Source organism: Panthera leo, chromosome B1, assembly GCF_018350215.1.
Source record: "Panthera leo isolate Ple1 chromosome B1, P.leo_Ple1_pat1.1, whole genome shotgun sequence".
Lineage (NCBI taxonomy): Eukaryota > Metazoa > Chordata > Mammalia > Carnivora > Felidae > Panthera > Panthera leo.
Genome location: NC_056682.1, coordinates 77,617,028 through 77,636,089, shown reverse-complemented (window position 1 = coordinate 77,636,089; position 19,062 = coordinate 77,617,028). Strand labels below are relative to the sequence as shown.

The 19,062-nt window shown below is 35.3% G+C and overlaps 1 protein-coding gene across 15 annotated transcripts in view; it reads right to left on the bottom strand.

Moving 5' to 3' along the window:
* The window catches only part of IQCM (IQ motif containing M), a 662,550-nt gene that overhangs the window by 465,703 nt on the left and 177,785 nt on the right, over positions 1-19,062 (bottom strand). For all 15 annotated transcript variants that reach the window (XR_006201682.1, XR_006201681.1, XR_006201683.1 and 12 more), the window contains one exon: positions 12,791-12,906. Coding sequence is in view for 12 of the 15 variants with exons in the window: in XM_042935333.1 (XP_042791267.1) it covers positions 12,791-12,906 (116 nt within the window). In the remaining 3 variants the exon portion in view is untranslated. The remainder of the gene's footprint in view (positions 1-12,790; positions 12,907-19,062) is intronic.

Sequence of the window (19,062 nt, the reverse complement as noted above, 5' to 3'; positions counted from 1 at the left end):
GTCTAATTTATGACATTACACTACTCTAAGCACCAGGGCTGCCTCAGTGATCTTAAAAGTCCTCACCCCTGTGGGGCCTACATTTTAGAGAAAAAGGCCAGGAATAAACCAATAAAGAGATACACAATACACTGTCAGGTCAGAGTACCTCGTATGATGAATATAAAGGCAGTGGTCCTCTTTTGGTGGAGCACAGCAGAGGACTCTCACAGGAAGATGCATCTATCACTAAGAGGTAATCATATCTGCCTAATTCTGCCAAGAGGAATCATACAAACATGGGCATTCCAGGATATCTTGGACCAAGAATCAAGAACAATGAATATATGATCATGCTATTTTCCTTAATAATATGCGTGTGTTTTCATGTAAGTGTGTGTATATGTCTGCCCTCATCTGTTTCTCTTCCCTGTCTACCTTCATCTACTACTACTAGAGGTCTATGATGAGACTCAGAAATCCAAAAAGCTTTGAAAACCAACAAATTTTGTGTAACTCACATGTTACTCACATGGAAGAAAACTTAACCCACTAGATCTTTGGTGGCAAAACCTGATGTGAACCAACTTAAAAGACCTATATAGTGGCCTCTCTCACCCACTTAATGAGAACATTTATATGCTTTACTGCAAAACATTAATATGTTTTGAATACCGGATTCATCGCAGATCTATTTATCTTCTTTCCTCTCTAAAGTTTGAAATTTTCTGAGTTCCTCAGTATATCTGGCCCCAAGAGTTTTGAAAAAGGATTATGGATCTGTACAACCACTACAGGGTACAACTATTAACTACTGTTGCTGTGTGTGCTACACAACTGTGTCTTTGAGTAGCTCTGTATTTGTTATTCCAAATCATTCCACCTCACTAGCTGAAGCCTGAAGAGAAAACTTTGCACCAAAACTATCTACTGTTTAATAAATACACTTGACTTTTCTAAACACTTTTTTCTGCTCATTTAAAAAAGGAAATTACAGCATGCTAACTCAATGCAATATTAACAGCCATGGCAATATCCAAATCCTGGATACTAGCTAGCAATTTGTATGTCTACTCTCACTTTCTACGTCTACTTACTATTACTATTGAAGTTTTCATTCATATTCAACATCCATGTCTGGTGCCTTTTGTTTGATGAAAACAAGCTAATTAGTGTTGAACTTTCCCTAGTTCATAAATTTATTCCTAAGAACATTAAAAAGAAGTCAAGTGAGACATGTTCAGTAACAGATGTTTGCCTTTTTTGGCTGCCTTTTTACAGTTTGTTCTCTTTCATTACTTTTTAAGAAATTTAGTTAATGTTCCTTTTACAAGAGAACAAGCGTACCTAGCTTCCCAGCAGATTGGAGGCGGGGGGGATTCCCCAGGGCAGGCACAGTCTGTTCATTCCCATAACCTAATATCTTCCCAAATGCTCTCTGCACTCAACTTTCATTCTTTCATCCAGGTTTTGGTAACAATCATGCTGCAGCTTAAAAAAGAATGCATAGATTGACTGGAAACCATAAAACTTGAACCAATATGGGCACTAACACTAACACACATGGGTCTACTGTCCCTCAAATATCTTTCCTGCATGGGAGTATCTCAAAATAAAGGATCAATATAATTGAAATACTGGTTCAATCTTTTGGCTTCCACAATAAAGATTGTGAAATGGTTTCCAGAAGTAAGAATCCAATTTAATAATAAATGAGAAGTATAGATAAATATTTTTCTCCATAAAATTAAACTGATCCAAAAATACAAACTTAAAATTATCTGATTATCTTCCTAACCCTCCACTTTTGAAAATTGTTTACTCTGGGTCAGATTGTGACGCGGTTTAAGTGGTAGTATACTGGAAATCTAAGTAACATTGCAATCCAAAGCGTGCACTCAACAAGAGTGCTTTCTTTTAATAATTTGTGAAAATAATTGAATGGAAGTTTCGACCAATTTATTGCAACTACTCCTCTTGACCTATTAATTGCTAAAGGAATAATGCATACCTCCATTATTTTTCCCAATAAGTTATCTTAACTAGGACAACAGTAGGAATTTTTATCTAAAAGGAACGATTCAATAAAATAAAATAAATGATGGTTGTAAAAACATACTTCAGGCCAAGATAATACCACTGCAAAGCACCGTAACTATTGAAATGTAGGCTTTTAACTGCAACTGTGTAAATTTAAAATGTCCACCTATATACATATATATCAAAGTAAATATCTACTTCATTCTATCATAAAGATTAAAACCTTTATAGATTAATAATTGTCAGGGACCAAGAGGATGAATAAATGGAAGAATGCCAATGGGTATTGGTTTTTGGGGCGGCGGGGGAGGGGCTGATGAAAATGTTCTGAAGTATGTAGTGTTATGGTTATATAACTTTGTGAACATACTACAAAACACTGAATTGTATACATTGAAGTCTCTGAGTTATATCTCAATAAAGCTTTTATTTTAAGAAGGTTAAAAACTTACTATTTCACAGAAAAAAATATGCATTTCAAAATTAAAATGTGAAGCCTAAAGATAACATACATTAGGCATCACTACTCCTTGTAATATGACAAAAACAAATGAATAAAAAAGTACACAGATAAGAGCAACTACTGGAATGTTATTCAAAATGTCAAAAAATCACGGTCACTTAGCTGTTAACTCAATGCCTAAATTAATCCTAAGCCTACTGCAGGATTTTCAAAGAGTAACTTTATTTCTATCCAAAAATGACAATAAATACTTAGGAAATCATTTGAACAAATAGAAAATTTTAATTTAGTAGTTGTGATTATTTGTGCTAATTCTTACAAATATCAAAATCAAATCAGATGACTTTTTTTTTTTTTTTTGAGTCAAATGTAGCCCACCAAGGGGGAAAACCATGAGCATGAAAATAATTAAAACACCTCCTCAATTGTTTTGGAGAAGGGAAGGAAAGGCTCAGAGAGAAGAAATTGGAGTGGGGGAAAAGACAATAAGTAAAGATGCTTTACATATTAAAACTTAATTAACTATTTTTTATTATGTAATAAACTCCTTCAAGTGAATGCCCACAATCTTCTGAGAGTACAATTTGGTAAAGAATTACAAAAAGACATCTAAATTTCCACGTTAAAAAAAATATCTCTTTAGATTCTTAAAAGTTTCTTTTACTAAAATTGCTCAAGAAAATTCTCCAGAGAAAACTAATCAGAAAGTTCACGTTAAAATATAGTCAATTCGTTCTATGATCAAAATGAACCCGATATGGAGTAAAAGCAGTACCACCTTAAAAACCTGGTGTGGAGTAGGAGGACCCTAGGCTCATCTTGGGTCCCCGGAACACAACTAGATAACTATCAAATCATCCTAAATACCCCAAAAATTGGCCTGAAGTCTTAACAGAACAAACTACACAACTAAAGGAAGATAAGAGGCCACATCAAAGAAGGTAGGGAGAAAAGGTTTGTGGCTGCTGTGGTGGGGAGGGAGTCGTGGTCACAAAGAAGGGTGAAAGAGAGGAACATACAGGGGAATGCACAAGGGAAATGTTTCTCAAGGCCATTGGTTTGGAACACAAGAGGGGCTGAATTTTGTGAGTTCTTGCAACCAGCAGGGCTTAACGGCTGGAGTTTTAAAGGTCAGCAGACCCCAGTGGCTGGGATAGAGCCTGGAGGGCACTGCACTATTACTGGAGAGAAGGCAGGCAAACAACCTGGGGCAGATATCACAGAAACAGTGATCTGAAAACCAACTGGGGCACACAGAAGAGAGATTATTCACTCTTCTAGGAGCCCTTCCCTGAGAGGCAGCATTCAAGGAGATGCCTCTCCAAGAACAAAGGAGCCAGCTGAGGCCATGTACTTCCCCTACCTCTCAGCATAAACAGAACCACTTGAGGGAATCAGCTCAGCATGAACATTAGCTGCCTAGCTTGCTTACATCAAGGCCCAACCCCTAGCGCTAAGGTAGGACTACCCTTCTCAGTCAAGCTTGCCTCAGCCCGTGTGATAGGCCCCTCCCCCAGAAGACCAGAACAGGCCCTGACCACACCACATCTTCTGACCAAAGAGTTCTACAGGGCCTCAGTTCTGGTGGAGCTGGTGTCAGGCCTCATTTCACAAGCATACCTAGTTAAAGCTTGTCACATTCAGGCCAGAGACCAAACACTTCCCACAGCAGGCAAGGAGCACCTCTGCAGACAGCTAACCTGAAGGATAGAGTAGCCAGAACACAACAGCCAGTACAGTAGGCACAGCACACACTTGAGATACTCCCTGAAGTGCCAGACCCTGAGCACTATATGACCTCTTCTTCATAAAGTAAAGCCATTACTTTCACAGGCAGGAGACATAGCTGGCTGTTCTAAAACAGAGAAGAAGGCAGAGATTTAGACAACATGCCAAAAAGGAGGAATTTATCCCAAATGAAAGAACAAGATAAGGCCATGGCCAGAGCTCTAAGTGAAACAGATATAAGTAATATGCCTGGTGGGGAATTTAAAGAACGATCATAAGGATACTCACTGGACTTGAGAAAATAATAGAAAACATCAGTGAGACCCTTACCACAGAGATTAAAAAGTTAAAAAAGAATCAATCAGAGATGAAGAATACAATAAATGAAATTGGAAGCAGGCTTGATGTAATGAACTGGCGGGAAGAGACAGAGAAACAAATTTATGACCTAGAAGACAAAATAATGGGAAATAATTAAGCTGAACAAAAGAGAAAAAGAATTATGCAACACAAGGATAGACTTAGGGAATTCAGTGACTCTATCCAACATAATAACTTTCAAAGGAGTTCCAAAGAAGAGGAAAGAAGGCAGAAAATTTACTTCAAGATATAATAGAAGAGAACTTCTCTAATCTGGGAAAGGAATCAGACATCCACCTCCAGGAGGCACAGAGAACTCCCAATCAAAATCAACAAAAGCAGGCCAACATCAAGTCATATTGTAATTAAATTTGAAAAATATAGTGGTAAAGAAAAAATCTTAATAGCAGCAAGACAAAAGAAGTCCTTAACTTATAAACCCATAAGGCTAGCGGGAGATTTTTCAACAAAAAGTTGGCAAGCCAGAAGGGAGTGGCATAATATTTTCAAAGGGCTGAATGGGAAAAATCTGCAGCCAAGAATACTCTACCCAGCAAGGCTATCTATCATTCAGAATAGAAGGAGAGATAGAGTTTCCCAGACAAACAAAAACTAAAGAAGTTTGTGATCACTACACCAGCCATGTAAGAAATATTAAAGGGGACTCTGAGTGCAAAGGAGGGACCAAAAGTGACAAAGACAGGAAAGAACCAGAGAGAATCTCCAAAAACAATGACAAGTCAAGTAATAAAAAGGAAACAAATACATATCTATCAATAATTTCTCTGAATGTAAATGGACTAAGTGCTCCAATCAAAATACACAGGGTGTCAGAACAGGGTGTCAGAACAGATTAAAAAAAAAAAAGACCCATCTATATACTGCCTACAAGATACTCATTTTAGACCTAAAGACACATGCATATTGAAAGTGAGAGACTGGAGAAACATTTAACATACAAATGGATGTCAAAAGAAAACCAGAGTAGCAATACTTATATTGGATGAACTTGACTTTTTGTTCTTGTATTTTTTTTCTCCTGCTTTGGGATCAGGGTAGCACTGGCCTCATAGAACAATTTTGAATGTGTTCCCTCTATTCCATTATTTATAAGATGTTGGCAAAGATTGCCATTAATTATATTTTTAAATGTTTGGTAGAATTCACCAGTAAAACCATGTGGTCTTGGGCTTTTCTGTGCTGCGAGATTTTTGATTCCTAACTCAATTTTCAGTCTTGTTATTGGTCTAAGAAGATTTCTTATTTCTCGGATTCAAGATTCATGATTACATCATGGTAGCTTGTGAATTTTTAGGAAATATCTGATTTTTGTCTAAGTTATCTGATTTGTTAGTATGTGATTGTTTATAGTAATCTGTTATCACACTATGTATTTCTGGGGTTATCTGTTGTATTGTTTTCCATTTCTCATTTTGGCTTTTGAGTCTTCTCTTTTTTTCTTAGTTTATGTAGTTAAAGCATTGCCAATTTTGTTTATTTTCTTGGAAAAACTGGTCATTACTTTCAGTGTTATATTATTGTTTATTCTGGCCCTTATTTTATTTATTTATGATTTTTCTTTGTTATTTTCTTCCGCTACTAAATTTTAGCTAAGTTTTTTCTTTTTCTGGTTCCTTGTGATATAATGTTAGGTTGGTTACTTGAACTTTTTTTCTTAATCCAAGCATTTATATCATACAATTCATTCTAACATCTGATGTTGCTGCATCACATAGGTTTTGTAATATTGTGTTTTTCTTTTGTTTTGAGACTTGCTTTAATTGGCCATTTGATTTCTTATTTTGCTCATTAGTTGTACAGTAGTGTGTTGTTAAATATTTACATATTAAATATTTAATATTTACATTGTAGATTTCCTGGCTTTCTTTTATTGTTGATCTTTAGTTTTGTACCACTGTGGTTGGAAAATACACTTGGTATGATTTCAGTATTCTTACATTTGTAATATTTGTTATGTCCTTATATATGTGATTTAACCAGGGGATTTTTCTGTGTGTAACTGAAGAAAATGCATATTCTATTTTTCTTGGATGGAATATTTTATATGTATCTTTTAGAACCATATATTCTGAAGTATGCTTCAAGTAAAATATGTTCCTGTTGAAAAAAAAATAACTTTAGGGGCACCTGGTGGCTCAGTTAGCTAGGTGTGTGACTCTTGGTTTCAGCTCAGGTCATGATCTCACCATTTATGAGCTCAACCCCTCTTAGAGCCTTCTTAGAATTCTCTCTCTCTCTCTCCCCCTCCCTCCTCAAAAATAAATAAATGAACATTACAAAAATAATAACTTTAACTGAGGGTACTAGTTTAAAATCAAGCATATCACAGGGGAGGTGGGGGGATGGGTGAAGTAGGTGACGGGGATTAGAGTACACTTATCATGGGCACCAAATAATGATACACAGAATTGTTGAATCACTATATTGCACACATAAAACTAATATAACACTATGTTAACTCTACTGGAGTAAAATTAAAAAATTAAAATTAAAAAACAAAATTAAATTAATGTGGAGAATGATAATGTTATATTTGAAATTTCTTTTCATTTCTAAAAAATGTTTCTATAAAATCCAGTGAATTTTGTCGACAAGATGAAGATATAAGTATGTTTAAAAATATGACCAATGAATTGTTTTCTTATCTCTTATGTAGGATGTGTTCCCCTAGGGAAGGGGGGATAGGGGATAGTGCAGAGGACAACGAAGCCAAATGCCCAGAGGACTGACTCACAGTTTGTTCTCTGAAACAAAACAATTTATAATGCAACCAATTATTAAACTGAATTCTACTTTTTTTTTTATAATCCCTTATGTCCAAGTGTCAAGGTTAGGCAAATTCCTTGCAATCAGGGTTAAGAAGATAACGTGACTGACAGTCTTCCTACAAAGACACTTCATGATAATAGGGACTTGCTTATCTCTTCAGTTTCATTTCTTGCCACTTGCCCCTTAGAAAGAATGTGCTGCACTTTTACCACAATGAACTTCTTTCAATTCCTGAAATGCCCCTACTCTCCCATGTCAGACAACTACAACCACTCTTTTCCCTCCATTCTACTGCCTTGAACCTCATCACCATCCCATCCTGGATGCATATGCACACGCTTGGCATTCCCTGGCTTGGAACTCCATCCTCACTGGTAGATATCACCAAACGACATATTTCCCCTCAGAAGGGGCACTGCAACATAGTTAATAACCACCCTCTGAGGAGAGGTTTGCCTTACTAACAACTAATGAATAAAAGTTATTGCACTTTCTCCTCTGTTTCCCAATTTTAGCTAGAAATTAACTACTTACACAAATTTCTGTCAATATTTGTTTTTATCCTAGCTATTTTTAAGAACACTGTTGATAAATACATTAATTTTTCCATCCCAGAATTTTGATAAATACCAAGGTTGTTTTCTATAACTGTAACTACAGTCCTCCAGGTTGTGGTTTCAAGATTGCTTCATACATGATTATAAATGTTAGCAAAACTTTTAAAGAAGAATTATAAAATGAAACTGTGGTGAGAAAGTTGGAGATTGTATTATTGCCATGTAATATTACATTGTTATGTTATACAAAAGATTACATTTTCAGTATTCACTTACCATGAATAAATATTATCTTTCAAGACAATTACGGCTATAAATATCTCAGTACTTCAAAAAGCATAAAAAAAATTTTTAAAAATCCTCAGTATTTCAAAAAATCATAAAAAATACCATCAGTAACCTTTTCTTCAGGATGCAGTTTCTTTAACTTCATATAAAGACATTTTATGGGCCCATAGGACATTGCTTAAAGTAACTAGAAATTCTAATAACATAATTCTAATATAGTAAGGCTGAAGTTTCAGAAATGAAACATTAAAACTAAAGACATTAAACATTATTAAATTATTATTTAATTGGAACTGAAAACATATGGTGAGGATGTGGAGAAAGGGGAACCCTCTTACACTGTTGGTGGGAATGCAAACTGGTGCAGCCATTCTGCAAAAGAGCATGGAGGTTCCTCAAAAAGTTGAAAATAGAACTACCCTATGATCCAGCCATTGCACTATTAAATATTTATCCAAAGGATACAAAAATGCTGATTCAAAGGGGCACATGCACCCCAATGTTTATAGAAGCACTAACAACAAGAGCCAAACTGTGGAAAGAGCCCAAATGTCATCTACTGATGTATGGATAAAGAAGAGGTGGTGTGCATGCGTGTGTGTGTGTGTGTGTGTGTGTATTATATATTATATATAGTATATATATAATAATATATGTCATATATATATGGAATATTACTCAGCCATCAAAAATAATGAAATCTTGCCATTTGCAATGATGTGGATGGGCTAGAGTGTATTATGTTAAGCAAAATAAGTCAGTCAGAGAAAGGCAAATACCATATGATTTCACTCGTGTGTGGAACTTAAGAAATAAGACAGATGAAGATATGGAAATGGAGGAAAAAGATAGAAAGAAAGAAACAAACTATAAAAGGCTTTCAATGATAGAGAACAAACTAAAGGTTGACAGAGGGAGGTGGATGGGGGATGGGCTAGATGGTGACGGGTATTATGGAGGGTACTTGTGATGAGCACTGGGTGTTATATGTAAATGATGAATCACTAAATTCTACTCCTGAAACTAATGTTACACTATATGTTAACTAACTAGAATTCAAATGAAATTTTAAAGAACTGATAACATATAAGGATTCAAAAGATTTTATAAAGAAAACAAAAACTTCAGGCTTAAAAGGGATAGTGTTGTTTTGTTTTGTTTTGTTTTTTAGGTTAAAGAAAGCATATCCACAGTGACTTTCTTACCTGAGTGAATTAAAATTTTGATAAGAGTAGCTATGCTGTAGAGAGCGTTTTGAAAGCAGAATGTGCAAAATTTTTCTCTCCTCCTACAAAATCAAAGACAGGGTTTTCTATGCCCTGTGCCTACTTTTACCAGTGCAGGTTTCTACATTCTTTTTTTCCTACTTACTTTTTGGTCTGACTGAAAAAAACTCAGATCAAGATTAGGTACCATTTCCCACCCATTAGTAAGGCTGCTATCAAGAAAATGGATAATGTAATAAGTGCTGATGAGGATATGGAGACATTGGAATATTTGTGCATTGCTACTGGGAATGTAAAATGGTGCAGCCACCGTGGAAAACAATATGATGATTCCTTAAAATATTAAACATAGGAATACAATATAGTCCAGCAATTCTACTTCTGGGTATATACCAAGAGAAGTGAAAGCAAGGACTCAAACAATATTTATACACCCATATTCAAAGAAGCATTATCCAAAATATCCAAAATGGTAAGAGCAATTCAAGTGTCCATCAACAAATGAGTGGATAAACAAAATATGGTACAAGTATCCCCCGCTTTTTGAAAGTTCACATTCTGCCACTTCACTTTTAGGAAAGACCTATATTAGTACCTACTTTTGCTAACTCAAAGAAATCCAAAGATTTTTGCTTTTATCTAACGAAAAAAGTGAAAAGTGAAAATAGCATTCAACATTTGTTTTGCAGCAAGCCATTATAAAGGTAGCACACAACCCAACCAGTGAGAGTGGCCTCACCTAGCTCCTTCCCTGGAAACTCCACTCAGCACCTCATCATCAAGCTACCACACCTTTGAACTGTGTCTTGTGAGCATCTGTGCTTTATCTTAAAGCATTTTGTTCATCCATTAGCTAAGATATCAGAAAGGCCTAGGAGAAGTTATTTTTGGGATCTGGGAACACTTGAAATTTTTTCCATATAAATCAATGGTAATTATTTCTTCACTTTACATGATTTCAGCTTACAAAATTTTCATAGGAATGTTCTACTTTGGGATAGTGGGGAAACCTGTACAACAGAATATTATTCAGTCTTTTTAAAAATTAAGGAAATTCTGACATATGTTACAACATGAATGAACCTTGAACACATTATGCCAAGTGAAATGAGCCAGTCACACACACACACACAAAAAATCAAAACCATAGAGACAGAAAGTAGAATGCTTGTTGCCAGGAGATGAGGGAAGGGAGAGAGAATTAATGTTTAAAGGGTACAGAGTTTCAGTTTGGAAAGATGAAAAAGTTTTGGAGATGGATGGTGGTAATGGTTACACAGCAATGTGGGTGTAATTAATGCCACCAAATGATACACTTAAAAATGGCCAAGATGTAAATTTTATGTTAAGTATATTTTACCACAATAAAAATTGGGGAAAAAAAGATTACTTAGAACATGATGTTTGATCCCTTCTAGGATTGTGATTATTTTGAAGGATAAACAAAAGAGCAATTCTTACTTAAAAAAAAAATAAAAAGGCCATTTAGACTTTCAGTAGTAGAAACTGAAAATCAAGTAAGCTGCAGGAAAGAAATTTGAAGGTCTGAATCCTGCTCCTTATCCATTCACACATACCCACCCCCAGTACTGTTGGTTTTCAAGGATAAGAGACAAGCCTTTAACTGGACTGATACAAAAGGCCTTTTCATGCTCACCCAGTCTCCACTCCAGTCTACCCCAAACTCTTTAGCCACGTGCACGTCCCCAAAGCACTATCTTTTATGTCAGAGCTATGGGTCTTTTGTGTTCCTAATTCTCCCACTCAACAATGAATAAATATACCCTGTCTTGCATTTGCTCTCCACAATCAAGTCTACCCTTGCCAGATATATTCCCCCAAAGAAATATATTTAAATGTGGTTTGTCACACAGCTAGGAGCAGTCTTTAAATTGTTAGTGTAAAACAGGGTAGAGCTGGATCTGGAAAGCTTAGAAGAAGCAATTCATTTTTTTTACCTTTACTGGGAGATAATAATAACAGCCTTCTATGGGTATTGCTTTTGTTAAAGACATCATATTATTTTCCTTAATAATATTCATATAATGTCCTTGTCTAAAACAGTGTTTAGTTTTAGTAAATTTATTCACAAATTTAGCAATATAAGTTATATATGACATGATTCAAAAAGTTTTGGTCTATGGGAAAAATATAAAAATACAACCTTTGTTTTTTTTAATCTTAAGTAATCTATCTATTCAATAAACAGGAAAAATAATTTTTCAATATATTTCAGTTGTCTAATGGTGTTATGGACTGAATTAGGTCACCTCAAAATGCGTATGTTGAATTCCTCACCTCTAATGTTACTGTATTTGGAGATAGGGCCTTTAATGAAGTCATTAGGTTAAATGAGGTCATAAGGGTAGGGCCCTAATCCAATATGATTAGTGATCTCTTAAGAAGAGACAGACACCAGGGACACATACAGGAAAGGCCATGTGAGGACACAGCTGCCTGCAAGCCAAGGAGAGAATGGCCTCAGGAGAAAACAGACCTGCTGGCACCTTGACCTTGGATTTCCAAACTTCAGGACTTTGAGAAATAAATTTCTGTTGGTTAAGCCACCCAGTCTGTGGTATTTTGTTATGATTGCCAAACACACTAATACAAATGACAAGTCAAGAAGAAAAATAGTGATACAAAAAGAGAGAAAAAGTCAGTGAAAGGATGAGACAGACACATTCACATACAGAACCGAACACGGAGAAGATGTAAGAAACCCAAACATATATATATATATAGGTACTGTGAGACACGACATTATAAAATAGAAATTGTTGCTAAAGATTTCAGAATCACATGAGTTTCCTCTACTATTGATATAGAAACATCTTAGGACCTTGCCTGATAAATAGATGAACTCAAAGTGAAGTCCAGATTCCATTTTCAAGTCCCAGATTCCCATGTTTCAGTTTAGAGAGTCCTCATTCAGAAAACCATCAATGTGTGGTTGTGAAATTGTCCTTGGATTTTTTAGTCCTCTGTGACACTCCTAACAGCTATCTTCATGCCCCACTGGCCTCCATTATATTTACTTGATAGTCTAGGTACCATTACAAAAATAGTTACTATCACATTTGGGGCAAATCATTGTGATGATCACTTTGGCTATCAGTACTCTTCAAATAAAAATTAATACACATATTTAGGAGTTAAGGTGATCCACTAGATGCAAATTTTGCACAAGATATGATAACAGAAGTAAAGCGCTGTTTCAGGACAAAGAATTTCAGTGGAGAATCATTTGGGAATGAAATAGGTCCATAGCACAATCTCACATATTTTATCAAAATTAACCCAATAAGCTGCCAGAAGAATGGTAACGCAACTCTATATCCAGTTTCACAAATACTCACAGAATGGTAATCCCGAAACATTGATGATGGCCCACACAAACTAGGCCAGCTGGAGTCAGGAGTCAAACGGGAAGGCTTTGTTGACATAATTCCTTTCCAATCGTAGAATGTTTTATCTGTTAGAAATATCAATGCAAGTTAAAACAATATTTATCCAAGAAAAGTACACACAGACCATACTGCTTAATGTTACAAAGAGGAAAATAGATCATCTTTACGGCCCTGTTATTCTATATTAAAATCGCATCTTGTCATCTAATCAGAGAGATGCAGAAGCATGAGCACCGCACAGAGAGAGGCTTCAATTAATTGGTTCCATCACACAGTAAAGCTCTTGTGTTTTTATTGGGTACGGTGTGCCCATCAGAAGACCAGGTTCATTCCTTTGAGTCTCTTCTGTTCAAGAGCACTGGCTTCTTTTTTTAAAGGAGGCTTAAAGCAAAATCATATTTGTGAATAGCACTTACAAAAACAAAGGGAAAACTCCTCTCCCTGCTACGTCAGTACTTTAAAAGAAAATTCAGAATTATGATGAGGGTACACATTTTGAAATGGCAAAGTAAGTGAAATTATTAAAAGTGCTCTAGACGAATAAGTTGAAAGAGCAAAAGCTTAGCCAACATATGCCCACATATTTCTTCTGTCTCATGGCAGTTGTTGCATGGGATTTCTGCAGACAAATTTTTTTTAAAGATGAGGAGATTTAAGATTTATTTGTCTATTTCTCAGAAACATTAATCATTTAAAAGAGAAAAATTCAGTTCAATCCTGCCATCCAAAATGAATCAAACTGTTTACACATTTCCAATTTTCTTTCTAATACTTATTTATATACATATATTCTTTCCTGAAACTTTTGATTTAATAGAGACATCTATGGACTGCTTAATTTCACATAAATTTAGAGAAAACTCAGACGTAATAAATTCTCTCATTTCATTGCTTCAACTTATTTATAGGATCATAAGCTAAGTGTCCTATAGGGAGGCAGATAGTAACATAAAATAATAAAAAAAAATGTAATGTTATCTCAGAGACATTCCAATCAATAACATGCATGTAATCTACCCCATTCTAATTTTATATGTATATAATTTCTTCCACTTCAGTCAAAAAGAATCTTTGTCCTCTTATCAAAAAGGCAAAGTGTCTAGAAGAGGCAACATAATAAATCGTATTTCAATCACAACTCAATATGAATAAATAAAATTCTTTAGTGGAAGCAGATGCCAACAATGGAAAGATTATAGGGAACCTGAACATATTAGTATCTGGGAAGAGGACAGCAAAGAAAAGGCCATACACATTAAACTTTAACTGGGGATTTTTATAAACCCAGGGGGACTTAAAAGGGTAGAATAAGAGTTATCAGAGATGTGTAAGTCCCCACATTTCTTATGACGCTTTCTTGAGTAATTTAAAGCATTCCTCAACTCACTAACACTATCTCTGGACCACCTACTTCCCTTAATGAACTTGCACCATAAGTGTCTTCACATGTTTTAGATAATTGGGCATCTCTTTCCAATCTCCTTTTTAATTTTAACTAGGGTCTAATTTACTTTATTTTTTTCATATTTATAATTTTTACTTTTCATTTTTTAATATGATTTATTGTCAAATTGATTAACATACAATGTGTACAGTGTGCTTTTGGTTTTGGGAGTAGATTCCCATGGTTCATCATTTACATACAACACCCAGTGCTCATCCCAACAAGTGCCCTCCTCAATGCAATCTCCTTTTTAAACTGATGAACGCTTCCAGGACGAAGACAATATCTTAGTTGGAATTTATCTGTGCTTCTGGTTCATCAGCAATGCAATTGAGGTAGCTATGTAAATACTGGTGAACAAGAATTAGCCTCCAAAGGGGAGATCTCACAGGGAAAGGGAGTCTTCCTGATCATTGAAGAGCCCAACCCAAAATGAATCTAAGCGCTATACAAATTATTTTCCAAGACAGTGCAGAGCATTTCAAATATTTTATCTGGTTTACCCACAAAACAGACTCATGCAGTTGAGAAGGCCATGCATTATTTTCTCCAGTCTATAGGTATCACATTAGAAAATATAGCTATAACTTTTCCACTTCAGGAAGCAGTAAACCCTCCACTAAAATCCTCAAGGTAATCATTCACACACTGATGTATGCTAATGACTCCTCCTCAGAAGCCAGGCCCGGAAGGTGACATGCAACAAATTCCAGTTTATTCCACAAAGTCAGTCAAAAGTTATAAACTGGTAGTTTGAAGAACAGAGTCATACATCAGACTAAATGTTCACAAACCCTCACGGAGCCAACACTCTTCACAGATACTGCCACAGAGAAACGAAGATTCTGAATGCTGGAAATGGAGTGGGGAGCAAGCAAGAGTAGGTTGCTTATTCGTAGGTGAAAAAATAAGAAATCTCAGCAGTGATCCCAGTTTAACAGCCAGCAGGATAGAACAAAATATTCTGATATTAAACAAATCTGGGGAAAATGCAATACCAAAATTTGAAAAGAAACCAAGAAGGTTCCATCAGGTTAACAAGCTGGTGGAATAGGAGCTACCTTGGAACATAAAAAATTTGGTTAAATAACTACCCATACTGATGTCTTCCTGCCTTTGTATTTCCTCAGTACTTATACAGAATCTTTTTGAAAAATATTATACACTTAGTTCATGTTATTTTGTTGTCTTCTGCACATCTTATTTTCCTATCTAAACTTAAAAGTCTTTTACTTGCTTTGCATTTCCCATAAAACTGAACATAATGCTGTGCCCAAAGCATATGTTCAATGTATGCTCTGGAATTACTTGGCACTGATTGAAAGGCCAATCACCAAAACTGTTAAAAGTGAAAAGTCCCATACAATGCAACTGACACAAATATCTGAAGGAATGGAAAAAAATTTACAACAGGTTTTTAAAATTCTATTTTTTTTCAGGATCAACTATTTTCCACCAGATTATCTTCTCTCACTTTCTAGCATCATCTTGATGTTTATAAAGGTAATAATTTTTAAACATATTTCAGTTGGGGGTGCTTTTTTTAAATTTTATTTCCCGTTTCTACTTAAATTTATGTAGTTAACAATGAGCCAATTATTTGCAAAGGTGAGAGACAGTTCCAAATTCTAATTGTCATAGTTATTTTAGAAACTAAAATTTCTCAAATGACTCACAGAAAACTGATAAGGTTCTATACTGTGGTGAGACTGCCAAGAGAATGAAGAAAGAAAGAAGGAGAAAGGAAGGAAGGGAAAATTTGTAGCTAGTTGAAACATTCACCACTTATGTAATAATCTTCATAGTGACAAATATTTCCTCCAGGTTGCAAATGGATATATTTGTCCAAGTCACCTGAATTATCAGCAAAAGACCCAAAGACAGTAGTTCAAATTTTTTAAATATATTGTGTCCATCAACCATGAATGAAGAACTAAGAAATAGTCTATGCTAATGATATATAATGTAAGAATATAATAGTTCAAAAGAATATGTCTATGCAACTGCATCCAACAGAGCCGAAGAAGTCCAAATGAAAGTGTGAAGTATCTTTACCAGGACATGATAGAGCCCAAGACACTAGTGGGTTCAAGTGGTCCTGTGTCCCTAGAGCCTTTTTTATGCCAAGCTTGTTCTGTTTCCCTTTTATCAATTCCCTTGTATCAATTAATTCTCTGAGTTAATTGCACATGCAGTTTTAATCTGCGTGTAATTATAAACAATTAATAGGAGACAGAATTAGCAGTTCTTAGTTTGATTATCTATATAATTAAAAGGGGTGGTAAACTAGAGTTGACAAATAGCATCTTAATCACTTGAATAATCAAACCCAGAAGCTTGCTTGGGCAGCTGAACTCCATCTGTTACATTAGTTCAACTTTTAGAATCAATGACTGAAATGTCCATTTAAATCAATCATATTTCAATTTATAGTCAAAAACATACAATATGTATTCTCAAATTGCTTAAACTATTTACTTTGTTTCATTTATTTAAAATTAACTGTTTCCAAAAGGGTTTAATAAAAATAAAGATTCAACAGACTAACTTTTGTGTATCTACTGAATACCAGTTAATATTCATGGTTCCCAAATCTTATATTATAAAACATGTAAGAAATACAGATAACTCTGTGTTCCAATTAACACTTTTATTTAAGTGAATCCTGAGAGACAGCAAATAAGACATACCTATGATCCTTTTTTGGGTTCTGATGGGATCACTTGTTTATACATACAAAGCAAATACTAAAAAACAGGAGAAACTTAAAGTGAGTTTAAAAATATATGAGAACTTCATTCTTATTAGGATATAATATAATACAGAACAGTGGCATCACTGTTGCATAATATGTTTCTGAATTGCCAAGTATTTGAACAAGTTTGACAGATACTTTCAGCTAATAATGGATAAAAAAAAGTGTTCAAAAAGAATCATTTCTGGTTCAATATGGCTTTGTGACTTCTGGCTGTGAGGCAGCCCCTTTTACAGTACCACTAAAATACTGTAACAATAAAGAAAAAGATGAAAATCTCAAGGTTACAAGAAATTAAGTCTAACCATTCATTAATATGCAGATGAGAAAACAAAATTCTTTAAGATGAGGAAGTGAATTGAGGAAAGCAATTAGTGACCTTTACATAATAAAACCCCTAGCCCATCTGAAAGATGTTAGAAAAAAGGCTTATTATCTCCCAAGAAAAATATAAAGAAAAAAGAACAAAACCCATTTCTGTACAATGTGGATGCTGCTTTTGAAGAACCCTTCCCTTTCCATACCCTCAACTACCACAATCCACTTGGACACTACAACTCTAAGGAAACAACTAGAAAAGAGAGTAATCCTGACTGTACCAACAGGAATTGAAACAGTCTTATTGTAAAGAAAGAGCTCTGTGCAGAGGATGGCACCGACAGGATTTGACAACAATGCATAACGGGGATTGTAATTTTAACGTGCTAAACAGCTAAAAATAACAGTAATACTAAAGAATGAAGGAAAAATGAAGGAATGAAAGGACCCACCCAGTAGAACCAAACTGTTCCAAATGGGCATCTCCGGGTTACTGAGAATTCGGCAGAGAAGGGGGCATTGACACCAGCTCATCAACTATAGAACCAGAAAAGGTAATTGGCACATTCAAGTGAACGTGGAGCAGAGTAGAGAAAAATCCATATGTTCTCTCTGTTCATAATCACTCACTTTGCATGGAGCTATGTCTTTTTATTCAGGGCAGAGTAAACATCCTGGGGCCTATATTGATCATGGAAATGCCAGTTAACATTTACGGAGGACCTAGATTGTTGAATACTTTACACGCATTACCTGACCTAATCTACACAAGAACCCTAGTTTAACAGAGGAGAAAACAAATTAAGTCACTTGCCCCAGTTCAGGCAGCTAGTAAGCAGTTGTGTGAACCCAGGTCAATCTGAATTTGAAGCCCAAGGGACAGCAACACAAGGGGAAAGGTCCCAATGGAAGACTGAACAATGGCCCCAAAGATACTCACATCCCAATCCCTGAAACCTGCAAATGTTAGAATACTTGGCAAGAGGGACTTTGCAGGCATGATTAAATCAATAATCCTGAGAGGGGAAGATAACCTAGGATATCATGATGGGCCATATGTGTACTCACAAAGGCCCATGGAAAAGAAGGAAATGTGATGACAGAAGCAAGAGTGATTTGGAGAAGAGGTCATGAGCTAAGGAATGCAAATAGCCTTCAGAAGCAGAAAAGGAACAGAAATATTCATCCCTAGAGTCGCAGAAAGAATCAGTCCTGGGGAACATCTCCACGTAGTCCAATGAAATTAATCCCAGATTTCTGGCCTCTAGAACTGTAAGAGAATACAGTTGTGTCCTTTTAAGCTAACAAGTTTGTGGAGTCAATTGTTGAAGCAGCCCTGGGAAACTAATACAGTCTGCAATTCTGAAAATCTATAAAAGAGTTTAAGTCAAAAATATTCTATTAGACTCAGAAGAAAATTTTAGAATAGTATTGGCATTCCATTGTACTATATAACAAGCCAAACTCTAAAATAGAAGCCAAAAGCAATAAGGAGAAAACAAACTAAGACTTTATACAATAAGAATATTTGCAAGATAAATAAAAATGGAAATGAGTGATCTTTAAAAGGCAAGAAATACCAGGAAACCAAAACTGTAACAACAGAATTAAAATGTATTTCACACTTAATAGGAGTGTAAGAGACAGTACAGAATATCAAATGACTAGATTTAGCAAGTGTTCCTAGAATAAAGAAGTATCCAA